Genomic DNA, 13,648 nt, shown 5'->3' on the forward strand with positions numbered 1-13,648 from the left:
GTGTCATTTCGAGTGGTTTTTGTTTGTCTGTGTCTCTGATTTGTGTTGGGTAGCACACAGAGCAGTGTTGAGATGGGATTTGATAATCCTCACCACACCTAAGAATGGAGTGAGGGAGATGCAAAGTACATCACTTGTCTTTTCTTACTTGAGTTGATATAACTGCTGCGAGGAAGGTTTTTATCCATGACTGATGTGGTTGTCACCTAGCTACATTTAGGATGATTATTTCAAATGATTGATTGGTTTCTATTTATTCCTTGATTGGTTTCATCATTTAAGAGTACACATATGGAGCCTTCTCTCTGCAGAGTGATAAAACATTACTAGCCTTTAAGCCTATAAAATTAGTATAGTTGTATTGTCCTCCAAGAAAGGAAGAGGTGTTTTTTTTATACAGCCACCAAATAAACCAACAATCCCAGAATTTGTATAAACTTTTGTCAGGGTAAGGGAATCAGGAAAGACATATTTGTATAATTATGGTGTTTTGTAATGCCTCCTTTTTAAAATATTATTTCATTGTAAATTGTATGTAATTCAGCTTGATACCATTTTGTACAGTTTTAAATATTTAAAAACCATTACATCAGAAGACACTCCTTTAGTCAACAGAAAGTCATTTTCTTCTCCTTGCCTTCATCTGCAGAACTGTTCTTGAAAGAACAAAGGACAAGTGAGAAAATGGCAGGAGAGTGGTACTTCTCATGGGAACATGCACTCACATGCCCAATAGGCTAATGTCACCTCAGTATAATGGAATGGGAAAATAACCCAGGGTCATAGCAGTAGAGTAGCCTAGGCAACAACATAGAAACGCATCGAGATGGACTGACCTGGACTGGACTGAAGTTCAGTTAAATGTTTCAAAACGTTTTTCCCTGTACCTCTAGCCTAGGCTACTGAACGCGACCCAGTTTACTTTTACTGTAGAATCAGCGGATATGTTGGTGTGAAGGCCCTCTGACTCTGGTTGGCCTAATGGTACTTTCAAGACAACTGGGAACTCGGGGAAAAAATTGTAAAATTATGACTTCAGTGATCTTCAGGTGAGAAAGTCTGAGTTTTAGAAAGAGGCAGGAGTTCCTGACTTGAATTTCTAGTTGCATGACCGTTCAAAAAGATTTTTATCAGTCGGAGCTAGTTTTTTCCTAGTTCAAAGTAGTCTTGGAACACTCAGAAGTCAGAGATTTTCAAGTTCCCAGTTGTTTTGAACTCAGACACATCCCTGGTAATCTGGAGTTGCACCCATGCGCCCTGCAGTGTGGAATGTGCTCTACCTCTGTCCCAGTGTTTTTTCACTGGGAGGTGTGTGTTTGTATGCAGGGTTGGGTAGTAACGGATTACATGTAATGGGGATTAGGTATATAGTAGTCAGATTACAGTTACATTCTTAAAAACATCTAATTATATGTTGGATTACTTTATATGCTATCAAGAGGAACATTTGATGAAAAATTCTCAGCAATGCCATCATTTAGCGCACCATCAAGTCTCACAGGCTCTCGATTCTATTGTCTTGCTGATCGCTCGTCAAAGGTGGATGGATTCTTATAGTAGGTCACAGGACTCTTTAAAGTCATTCAGTGTGCTTTATTAAGAAGTGTAGACCTAAGTATGATTCAATAAATGTTTTAATCCATGCAAGAATGCATGATTCAAGATATTTTGATGTGCAACCTGAACCAGTAATTGTCATGAAGTTTGGGTTTGACAATTAGGCTATTGTTGCTATATGTTACTGGCTAAATAGGGCTCCTGAGTATTCAGACATTTCCCCCCCCAATAGGATAATTTGCCTACATAATGTTTTGTGCTCTCAAATCACATTGTCAAATTCTCTGTCCACCAGGCCCACTCTGGGCGCACAGGGGGAAGAGAGCGAATGTGCAGCCTAGTCTCAGACTAGAAGTAACATAGTAAACGTAAATAAGGCACACTCAAAATAATGTTACCTTTAGTATACTTACATAAGACAGGTGGCAAAAATATATAACACAAACATCTACCAACCAAAAGATTGCGTGTTTGAATTTCATCACAGACAATTTGGAATTTGTAACATCATACAAATGTAAATGTATAACTTGTACAAAATGGATGATGGACATCCACAAATGAATACATATCATACGAAACATAACATACTAATTGGGGTAAACCGAATTTACGTTTACTATGTTACGTCTACCTCTGAGTTCAGGTTGCAGCGTACACAGTAGTTCTAAATAGTCTACAAAGCAGCAAGCAAGGCAGGAGCTTTATGGAGAACAGACGACTGTGATTGACCAATGGAAAAGAGTAACATGCATATCCAATTTATCAGGTGCAGGAAAGAAGAACGTCAAGGGAAAAAGGAATGTCGGCAACTCTGGTAGACTGCTCCTATGGTGATTTAATCAGACGCACAACAAAGACAGAAATATCTAAATATCTTCGGATCAAAACGCTGTCTTTTTTGTGCGTCTGATTACATCGACATGGGAGCATAGCAGAGTTGCGGACATGAGTTTTTTCTTTGATTGACCAGTGGGCCAGGTGTGAATGTTTTGAAGCCGTGTCTAGTCATTCAACCAGTTTGAATAGGCCACCGTGACAATATTTTGGAACCTTGTGTAGCCTGTATGCTCACACATTTAGAACATGTGAATTATAGGTTATCTATGTTCTTACACTATTGTAAATAAGGTTACTAAATTAAATACATATATTTTAAACGCTGCAAATTTAAATTAGGCTATGTCGGGTCTAAAAGTAATCGGATTACATTACTCATTTTGAGTAATTCAAAAGATTACGTTACTAATTACTTTATTTCATGTAAACCTAACTGTAATCATTAAGGGAATCATTTTTTTAAGTAATCCGCCCAACCCTGTGTATGAATGCGTTTGTGTGTGTGAGAGAGAGGCGGGGAACAGCCAGTGGGTGCCTATTCGGGGCTGCAGGGGGCATCCTCGCCTCGCCCGCCAGAGGAGATCCCCCCCGCCTAACACACACACACCCCTTCTGCCAGACTCTCCCAGGCCGAGCGGCGTCGCCATAATAAGGAACATCCTGCTTTCGACAGAGAGGGGGAGGATAGAGCTGAGGTCTGGCATCTCCCGGTAGTAGGCTATATCTACCAGGTCTTGAACACTAAAGGGTCCAACAGAGGGGGACAAAATAATAGAAAGAAAAGGGCTTCCGTCGTAGGAAGAAGGAATCTCCACTCGTTTTATGCCTGGTACCATTACCGGAGAAGGACACACGCCGGTTTAGTGTTTTACCGATACGGATTAATAACACGCCAGACGGATGTTCGCGAGGAGGGGCGGTGCACTCTGAAGTTAGAGACTACTGCCTACCGAGAGAAGCGCTTGTTCCCCCGTGAAGGTTCGCGCCCCCCAGCCACAGCATGAAGCTGCCGCCGTGTCTGATGACGGTCCTCGCGGCGCTGCTCGCTCACTCCGCGCTGGTAAGGGTCTGCCGGGTCCTTTGTATTCTATTGTTCCATTTCTACCGATGTATCATGTCGCAACGTGGTCCGGGATCTAGGGTTGCATAGCATAGGCCATAGGGTATTGATAAACTATATCTTTGGTGTGTGTGCGAGCCGGCCTGTGTGTGTTGCTCGTGGATAATGAGGCAGCAGTAGCAGTGTGTGTCTGCTACTCGGTGATCGGTAGTAATTATTGGACTCGACCCACATTTGGTCGCGAGCCGCCCGTGACTCCCGTGTCTGGCTCGCGGCCCCAGACTCTGCCCGGGTCTTTGTGTCTCAGAGACGGGGGTTAATTTTTTTAGAAAGGCCTCGCGAATTAGACGCCAAAGAGCAGTTAACCGAATAAAGACCCGTAATAACCTCAATTAGAAGGGACCCACTAATTACACACACACACACACACACAGAGAGAACTCAGGAGTTGTGTGCGTAATTAGTGGGTCCGTTCTAATTTAGGTTATTACGGGTCTTTATTCGGTTAACTGCTCTGTGGCGTCTGATTCGCGAACTCACTTACACCCCCGGTAATTAAGCTCGAGTCCGTAGGCCTACAGCGGCGAGGGGACATGATGGGGTGTTCGATCTGCTGCCCGGTTGAGCTCTTTATGTGCGTGCGTCTATTTCCGAGGCGGAGGTGAGAGCTAACGAGGCCTGTCCGGAAAACGCAGGGGCTACTCTGGTAACCGGAGTGTGTGTGTGTGTGTGTGTGGTGAAGAAGGGGTGGGCTGTAGGAAACGCGATGCGGTGCGCAAGGGATGGGAATGATGTCATCGGGAATCGCGAGGCGAGCTGATTAGGAATGCGCACGTCTCCCGGAACCAACCAGTGCGTCACGCGCATTCAGCACCCCCTCACCAGCCGGTACCAATTTATCCTCCATACCGGGAGAAGTCGTTCGTTGTGCTCTTAGTATGATAACACAATTCTTCAAATAGCCTACAGCCTGTATACAGTCCATCTTGGATGCAAAAGTGCTATTGGCTTAAAATGGTAAAACACATAATGCCTAAAATATCCTCCAATTTAGTTTTTTATGTAACTTGACAAGTCAGTTAAGAACATTCTTATTTACAATGATGGCCTACCCAAACCCGGCCAAACCCTAACCCGGATTGTACACCACCATATGGGACTCCCAATCACAGCCGGTTGTGATACAGCCTTGAATCGAACCAGGGTCTGTAGTGACACCTCTAGCACTGAGATGCAGTGCCTAAGACCACTGTGCCACTTGGGAGCATTAAAAGGGGACAGTCTGTACTTTTCCTCTTATTCACTATGTGATCTTGGATTCATTTTGGTGGAGTAGAGCTCAAACTACAAGTTTGACTTCGCTGTCCAACAAGTCTTGGACGGCGCTGTATGTGATAACGTGTGAATCCCTTATATTTCCCCGGCTCTACAGTAGCCTATTTGATGGGAGTGTCTTGTTGGCCTGGTGCTCGGAGCTGAATGACCAGGCCGGTACCACTGGCTGCCATAGCCTTATGCAGGCCGCACACATACGATTAACTGAGTCAGTCAGTGCTGTTGGCGGCCTAGCTCCCTCTAATCTGACCCTGATGACACACACACACACACACACATACACACACACGGTGGCAGGTGTGTTTCTCATGCTGGCACAGGCCACATCACACATACATCAGTGATCTCAGCTATGCGCAGGATAGGGCTCTCAACTGTGATTTCACAGTCTACACAAATGGAGATATGGAGCTCCGTTTGCGTGACGTTCCAAAACGTAATCCACACAAAAATACGTAGATCCGTAGGATCTGTTGCATAGACTGTGTAGAGTCCTCAACCCAAGAAAGCCCTGCCCTGGGGACAGTCTCACACACACACACACACACACACACACACACACACACACACACACACACACACACACACACACACACACACACACACACACACACACACTCTTCAAAGGCACACAACACAGATTGGCTTACTTGCCCAGATCTTTTGCTGCCTCCAGTGAATGACTGGCCATGTGTGTGTCCTGGTTCAATCCTTAGTGGATGGTCTGCATTGGTATTTATTTCCTGTGATATGAGGCCATGATGTAATTTCCTGCCGTGTAAATTTAGATGAAGCGTGATTTTCCCACAGACATCTGCTGCATCCCACAACGACCTTGTGTGTGTGTGTGTGTCTGCCTGTCTTTTCCTGCCAGGGTTTGTGTGCTAGCTCTTTTTGTGGTGTGTATGAAATGAGAGAGAGCTTTTATGTAGTGTATGTGTATGTGTGTGTGTGTGTGTGTGTGTGTGAGAAGAGTGGTGTTTTTGAGGATCATGTTTGGTTCGTGCAATGAATCAGTTTCTTGTGCCTGAAATGGTAGACCAAGCCCCCAATAGAGACCAAAGGACGGCGGGAGGGAGAAAATAGTGTGAGAGAGAGGGGGATAGAGAGAGAATGTGGAATGTGAGAGGCAATTTGACACAGGAAGTGGGTCCTTCTCACTCCTTTAGAGGACAGACTCTACCACACACATCGATCTGTATAGAGGCACACATACACAGATGGGTATGGACACAGATAACAGCATGAACTCACATACAGTATATCATGTGTAATAATACCTATACTACACTATGTAGCCTAGGATACTTTTTTCAGGTTTGTGGCCAGTTCCACTGCAGTAGTAGGAAATGAAACCGCTCTCAGCTCATATCCAGAGCTCTGTTATACCCTACAGTAGGTCTGTACGTGTGTAGGCTTACAGTAGGTCTGTGTTGGCCTGAAGCTAAGATCACAGATGCTGAGATGCGATAGTCCCCCCCCCATTGTGACATAGCTACACGGCTCTGAGGCCACCACCTGCGAGAGGCGCACAGCCCCAACACACACCTCCCCACAATTCCCAACCAACGCGTCTCTGGTACGTGTCCTCTGTTCATTTGAATGTGTTGACTGCTGGAGAAATTCCTTAAGCTGAGCTGAGAATTCATAGTATGAATGAATGCCAACGGTCCAATATTCTAGAACACTGCTGTCCACACGCGGACATGTTTGGTACTCTGATAGACCCTTAAGTATTGAGCCTGGCATGATAACAAGCAGTGTAGTGATGATGTCTCAACCCTACCCCCTACCCCTCGGCTCCCCTTACCTCTATTGTACTAGTGTTCAGTGATGGGACACAGCCGTGAAAAGGTGGAACCAGTGTTTCCCCTCGCTCTCCTGAGGGACAACCATACAGACAAGCCACATCTTTGTTCCAGCCCTGCACTGACCTGACACGCCTGAATCAAATAACCAAAGGTTTTGTTGAGTCAGGTGTGCTAGTGCAGGGTTAAAACAAAAAGGTGGACTGTCTGGTGGTCCCCCAGGTCCAGAAGAAACACCTTTCATAATGCGTCTCTACCCGCCAACATGCTTAGTGGAGGTATGACATCACCAGGGTACCCACACCTAGCCTGTCATCTTCAGATCTCTAAATACTGACAGGGAAGGGGATAGGGTGTGGGGATAGAAGTAGTTTTCCCCCCAGGGTCAGTGTTTTCACCTGAGATAGTGACTTATTGCACAAGAGGCAAAATTGTTCCATGTAGGGGCTGCAGTGTAATGTGTGGCTGGTGTCAGATAGGGAGATTCCCATCTCTATCCATCTGCCACTATCTACACACTATCTACTGTATAAGGTGTGCATGTGTTCGTGTGTTGGTAGTGTTAATGCTTACAGATGGGCCTATGTAGCAGCTTGAGGTACAGTCAACTACAGTCTTTACTCTTTAGCTCACACACACACAGAACAAACCCTCAGTAATTGGGCAGTACTGCAGACATCCTCACACACTCATATTCTCAAGAGAAGGTAGAGGGGGATGCACAGGAAGGAAAGAAAAAGGAGGGAGGGAGACATGAATAGAAGGAGAGAATCGACAATGAAGATGAATGGATGGAACGCAAAGTGAGATGTAGAGAGCTGTAAAGAGACCAATAGAGGGAGGGATGGTGGGAGAGAGGGATGGAGGGCGAGGGGGAGGGAGGCCAGTGTAGCTCATTTCCCAGGAGACACTGCTCTACCTGCTCTCCATGGCCGTCGCTATGACAACCACACTACTGCTACTGTCACAGCTTTATCTCTATCCCTCTTTATCTCTCTCCCTCAACCTCCCTCTCTATCCATATCCCTATCTTTGTATCTCTCCCTCAACCTCCCTCTCTATTCATATCCTTATCTTTCTATCTCTCCCTCAACCTCCCTCTCTATCCATATCCCTATCTTTGTATCTCTCTCTCAACCTCCTCTCTATCCATATCCCTATCTTTGTATCTCTCCCTCAACCTCCCTGTGTTTAGTGTGCGTGAGCATTTAACCTCCCTCTCTATCCATATCCCTATCTTTGTATCTCTCCCTCAACCTCCCTCTCTATTCATATCCTTATCTTTGTATCTCTCCCTCAACCTCCCTCTCTATCCATATCCTTATCTTTCTATCTCTCCCTCAACCTCCCTCTCTATCCATATCCCTATCTTTGTATCTCTCCCTCAACCTCCCTCAACCTCCCTCTTTATCCATATCCCTATCTTTATTTCTCTCTCTCCCTCAACCTCCCTGTGTTTAGTGTGCGCGTGCATTTATGCACATGGAGAGAAACTGTGTGTGTGCATTCTATAACAGGATTGTAAATTAGAGAGCAGCAGCAGCAGCAGCATACTGTCTCCAAAACCACAAAGCATTCTGGGATCTCTGTTTTGGGGCTTCACTATAAATATAAACCAGAAACAGGGCACTCCCTCACATAAACATATAGGTTTTTATGTGTGTGTGTGTGTGTGTGTGTGATGCATCTTTCACCTCTATTGTTTCTCAGTTGTCTGCTTCTCTTCCTTGCATGTGGGTTTGGAGACGTACATGTATCCTTCCTCTCCTCTCTTTGCCTCTCTCTCCCTCCATCTCTCTCTCTATCTGTCTCACGTGTTTCCGTAGCGATCATGGTAATTAGGTTACCAAGGAGACCAGATGGGTGTGGTCAGAAATCTGATCCGCCCTGTAGGGAACTCTGAAATTCAGCTTCCCAGCAGGAGCGATAAAGGTAGACTAACATTTGAGATCCCGTTTATGCAGGGCTTCTCAAACTTTTTCAGACCCCTTTTGTGCTAGCAAATACATCAGGAACCCCCTCATAATTCAAGTGAGATAAAAATAGCATACAAGGACTTTTACCGGCAGTGCAGGGCCGGATGAACCAAGTCTCGGGCCCTGGAAAGGAACATTTTGAAGGTCCCCCTCTTGGCATCAGAGAGAAAATGTTGCTGTTTTCGAGCTAATTTCCTGCAATTCTACTCTGTTTTGGTAAAAAATCTGAGGGATGGGCCTGGAGAAATGTAACCACTCTCAAATTCATAAACAGGGCTATGGATGCAAGGAATGACCATCCATGACATCAAAATTGTCGTTTTAACCATGTTTTGAGGCTATATAGTGTTTGTTTACATTTACATTGTTCACAAACATTGGAGTAAAACAAGCTGATATTTTGGGTTCTGATGGGGTACGACAATTGAACTAAGCTCATGAGGCATTTCTAAGTTATTTTCTTCAAGAATCAATGGGTAAAAATCGATGTAGCAACTAAGGATTCTTGCTTTAAATTCCAGTGCGTTTAGGAAACTAATAGGAGGGGAATAAAAGCAGTGTTAAATGGCCACTGAACACGTTGATTGGCACGTGTGTTGTTCTCTTACTCATTAGAAAAACACCATTGCAGTCTTGGAGGTGTTTCCTGACCAACTTTATGGTAGGAATCATCCTATTTACACTGTGTAGTCAATTTTGACACTAGAATTTCTGACTCATATCAATTCCACAGGCCGTCTTCAAAGGGATTTGTTGCTTTTTAAAGACAGTCGCTCGTTAAGTTGAAGAATGGATAATTGGTGGAGCAGTGTGGATACCAAATATCCCAATGTACAGTGCCTTGCGAAAGTATTCGGCCCCCTTGAACTTTGCGACCTTTTGCCACATTTCAGGCTTCAAACATAAAGATATAAAACTGTATTTTTTTGTGAAGAATCAACAACAAGTGGGACACAATCATGAAGTGGAACGACATTTATTGGATATTTCAAACTTTTTTAACAAATCAAAAACGGAAAAATTGGGCGTGCAAAATTATTCAGCCCCCTTAAGTTAATACTTTGTAGCGCCACCTTTTGCTGCGATTACAGCTGTAAGTCGCTTGGGGTATGTCTCTATCAGTTTTGCACATCGAGAGACTGAAATTTTTTCCCATTCCTCCTTGCAAAACAGCTCGAGCCCAGTGAGGTTGGATGGAGAGCATTTGTGAACAGCAGTTTTCAGTTCTTTCCACAGATTCTCGATTGGATTCAGGTCTGGACTTTGACTTGGCCATTCGAACACCTGGATATGTTTATTTTTGATCCATTGTAGATTTTGCTTTATGTTTTGGATCATTGTCTTGTTGGAAGACAAATCTCCGTCCCAGTCTCAGGTCTTTTGCAGACTCCATCAGGTTTTCTTCCAGAATGGTCCTGTATTTGGCTCCATCCATCTTCCCATCAATTTTAACCATCTTCCCTGTCCCTGCTGAAGAAAAGCAGGCCCAAACCATGATGCTGCCACCACCATGTTTGACAGTGGGGATGGTGTGTTCAGGGTGATGTGCTTTGTTGCTTTTACGCCAAACATAACATTTTGCATTGTTGCCAAAAAGTTCAATTTTGGTTTCATCTGACCAGAGCACCTTCTTCCACATGTTTGGTGTGTCCCAGGTGGCTTGTGGCAAACTTTAAACGACACTTTATGGATATCTTTAAGAAATGGCTTTCTTCTTGCCACTCTTCCATAAAGGCCAGATTTGTGCAATATACGACTGATTGTTGTCCTATGGACAGAGTCTCCCACCTCAGCTGTAGATCTCTGCAGTTCATCCAGAGTGATCATGGGCCTCTTGGCTGCATCTCTGATCAGTCTTCTCCTTGTATGAGCTGAAAGTTTAGAGGGACGGCCAGGTCTTGGTAGATTTGCAGTGGTCTGATACTCCTTCCATTTCAATATTATCTCTTGCACAGTGCTCCTTGGGATGTTTAAAGCTTGGGAAATCTTTTTGTATCCAAATCTGGCTTTAAACTTCTTCACAACAGTATCTCGGACCTGCCTGGTGTGTTCCTTGTTCTTCACGATGCTCTCTGCGCTTTTAACGGACCTCTGAGACTATCACAGTGCAGGTGCATTTATACGGAGACTTGATTACACACAGGTGGATTGTATTTATCATCATTAGTCATTTAGGTCAACATTGGATCATTCAGAGATCCTCACTGAACTTCTGGAGAGAGTTTGCTGCACTGAAAGTAAAGGGGCTGAATAATTTTGCACGCCCAATTTTTCAGTTTTTGATTTGTTAAAAAAGTTTGAAATATCCAATAAATGTCGTTCCACTTCATGATTGTGTCCCACTTGTTGTTGATTCTTCACAAAAAAATACAGTTTTATATCTTTATGTTTGAAGCCTGAAATGTGGCAAAAGGTCGCAAAGTTCAAGGGGGCCGAATACTTTCGCAAGGCACTGTACCTCCATGTTGCCCAGCGTTACGAACATAAATGATCTATGAATAATATTACATCGTAATGTATTTTATTACACCTTCTAAACTTATTCCACAGGGCCCTTGGCCGAAATTTGTTTAATCTGTTAGAAATATTCATTTAAAAAAATGAAATGTAAATTATTATTATTTTTTTAAACTTTGAGAACCCCTGGTTTAATGGACAACGAAGATTACACGGTTGACATGTTTTGAGTGTTTCAGTTTGTGGCTCATGGGGACAACTAGCATTCTTTTAACCTCAGTAACCAATAACATGGATGGATGTGGATGGATCTGTGTGTGTGCGTTAGGCTTGGGCGGTATACCGTGTGTATGTATGTATGTATACACTACCGTTCAAAAGTTTGGTGTCACTTAGAAATGTTCTTGTTTTTGAAAGAAAAGCAAAAAAAATTTGTGCATTAAAATAACATCAAATTGTTCAGAAATACAGTGTAGACATCGTTAATGTTGTAAATGACTATTGTAGCTGGAAACGGCTGATTTTTAATGGAATATCTACATAGGCGTACAGAGGCCCTGTGTTCCAATGGCACGTTGTTAGCTAATCCAAGTTTATCATTTTAAAAGGCTAATCGATCATTAGAAAACCCTTTTGCAATTATGTTAGCACAGCTGAAAACTGTTGGTCTGATTAAAGAAGCAATAAAACTGTCCTTCTTTAGACTAGTTGAGTATCTGGAGCATCAGCATTTGTGGGTTCGATTACGGGCTCAAAATGGCCAGAAAAAATTACTTTCTTTTGAAACTCGTCAGTCTATTCTTATTCTGAGAAATGAAGGCTATTCCATGCGAGAAATTGCTGAGAAACTGAAGATCTCGTACAACGCTGTGTACTACTCCATTCACAGAACAGGGCAAACGGTCTCTAACCAGAATAGAAAGAGGAGTTGGAGGCCCCGGTGCACAACTGAGCAAGAGGACAAGTAAATAAGAGTGTCTAGTTTGAGAAACAGACGCCTTACAAGTCCTCAACTGGTAGCTTCATTAAATAGTACCCTCAAAACCCCAGTCTCAACATCAACAGTGAAGAGGCGACTCCGGGATGCTGGCCTACCGTCAATACTGTTTGAAGTTGTTTTAATATGTTTTAATATTTGTAGCTACTTTTTAAGTAAACACCTGCAGTCAACTTGTGCAATACGTTAGGAGATAAAGAAGATTGCGCTCTTCATTTCAACTGTCACATAATTCTTCATTTATGAAGCTTACCAGTAGTCCCCAGTTACGTGGTGTTTGTTTACAAGCACACATCAACGAGAAACCGGAGCCTTGTGATACACTCACTGTTGTGCAGCACGCGCCAGGTGATCTAGTTACAGTATGGAATTCACAACTAAATGTTTGCCAGCTAGATCTCTTATAACTATTAAAGCTGCAATATATATAACTTTTTGAGTTATAGATCTGTCATTCTCATTGAAAGCAAGTCTAAGAAACGGTAGATCTGTTGTGCTATTTCTATGCTTCCCGTTCTTAAGTTTTGTTTTTTGCATCTTTTACATTCTGTACTTTCTGTACATATCTACCAGTTGAAAATACAATATATTTGGTTATTGAAAATATATTTCACACCTGTATAGATGGTAAAATGATTCTCTACAATATACATGGCTTGTTTTGTCACATAAACGGAAATGAGGATTTCTGCATATTGCACCTTTTAAGTTAACTGTCTAAAATGTGCTAAATGCTCTGCAGTTGTGCTCTTGGTTTGCTAGTTTAGTAGCTAGTTAGCCATCTAGCTAAGTGGTTAGCTTCTTCCAAAATCAAGCTTTGCTTGACAATAGCAGAGGATCCCCTCCTGGTTCAAGAGCTTTGCTGTTTAATATCTGTTTTATGTGTGCAGCAAACTGTGAGTAGCATTTTTTGACTTACTTGTATAACTTTATGAGCTGGGATGTCTGTCCTGAAAATAGTTTAGGTCAGAGACTATAAAATTTTTGTAATGCGCTCGTTAATATTTAGTTAGCATTCTTTATGGGATTTTAGATTACAGAGGCTCAGTGGGGTTTGAAAATAGCACCCCTTGTGTTCAGTGCTGGTATTACTGTATATCCCAGTATGGCACAATGAAGGTATGACAATCTGGATACCACCCAAGCCGTGTGTATGTGTGGCATCCGACCGCAAGGCATTACAGAGGGTAGTGCTTACGGACCAGTACATCACTGGGGCCGGGCTCCCTGCCATCCAGGACCTTTATACCAGGCGGTGTCAGAGGAAGGACCTAAAAATGGTTAAAGAATCTAGCCACCAAAGTCATAGACTGTTCCCTCTGCTACCGCACGGCAAGCGGTACTGTCTGGAACCAACAGGACCCTGAACAGCTTCTACCCCCAAGCCATAAGACTGGTGAATAGTTAACTCTGTAACTATCTGCATTGACCCTTTTGCACTAACTCTTTTGACTCACCACATACGCTGCTGCTGCTGTTTATGATCTATCCTGTTGCCTTGACACTTTATCCCTACCCGTTAGGGAGGTTACCAGTATTGCGATACTCGTAAGTGTCGTGCCAAGAAGAAAAAAAAGCACAAAGCGGATTTATCTTCTTTAGGAAAACCGCCCGAATG

At 43.3% G+C, this 13,648-nt stretch overlaps 1 protein-coding gene across 1 annotated transcript in view; it reads left to right on the forward strand.

Annotated features, from left to right (window-relative positions):
• The first annotated feature begins 3,042 nt into the window (after positions 1–3,042).
• sdc3 (syndecan 3) overlaps positions 3,043–13,648 on the forward strand; it is a 43,868-nt gene continuing 33,262 nt past the window's right edge. Inside the window, exon 1 of the mRNA XM_042295419.1 lies at positions 3,043–3,457. Within this exon, the coding sequence (XP_042151353.1) occupies positions 3,398–3,457 (60 nt within the window). The 5' untranslated portion in view covers positions 3,043–3,397. The remainder of the gene's footprint in view (positions 3,458–13,648) is intronic.

This window comes from Oncorhynchus tshawytscha, linkage group LG13, assembly GCF_018296145.1.
Source record: "Oncorhynchus tshawytscha isolate Ot180627B linkage group LG13, Otsh_v2.0, whole genome shotgun sequence".
Lineage (NCBI taxonomy): Eukaryota > Metazoa > Chordata > Actinopteri > Salmoniformes > Salmonidae > Oncorhynchus > Oncorhynchus tshawytscha.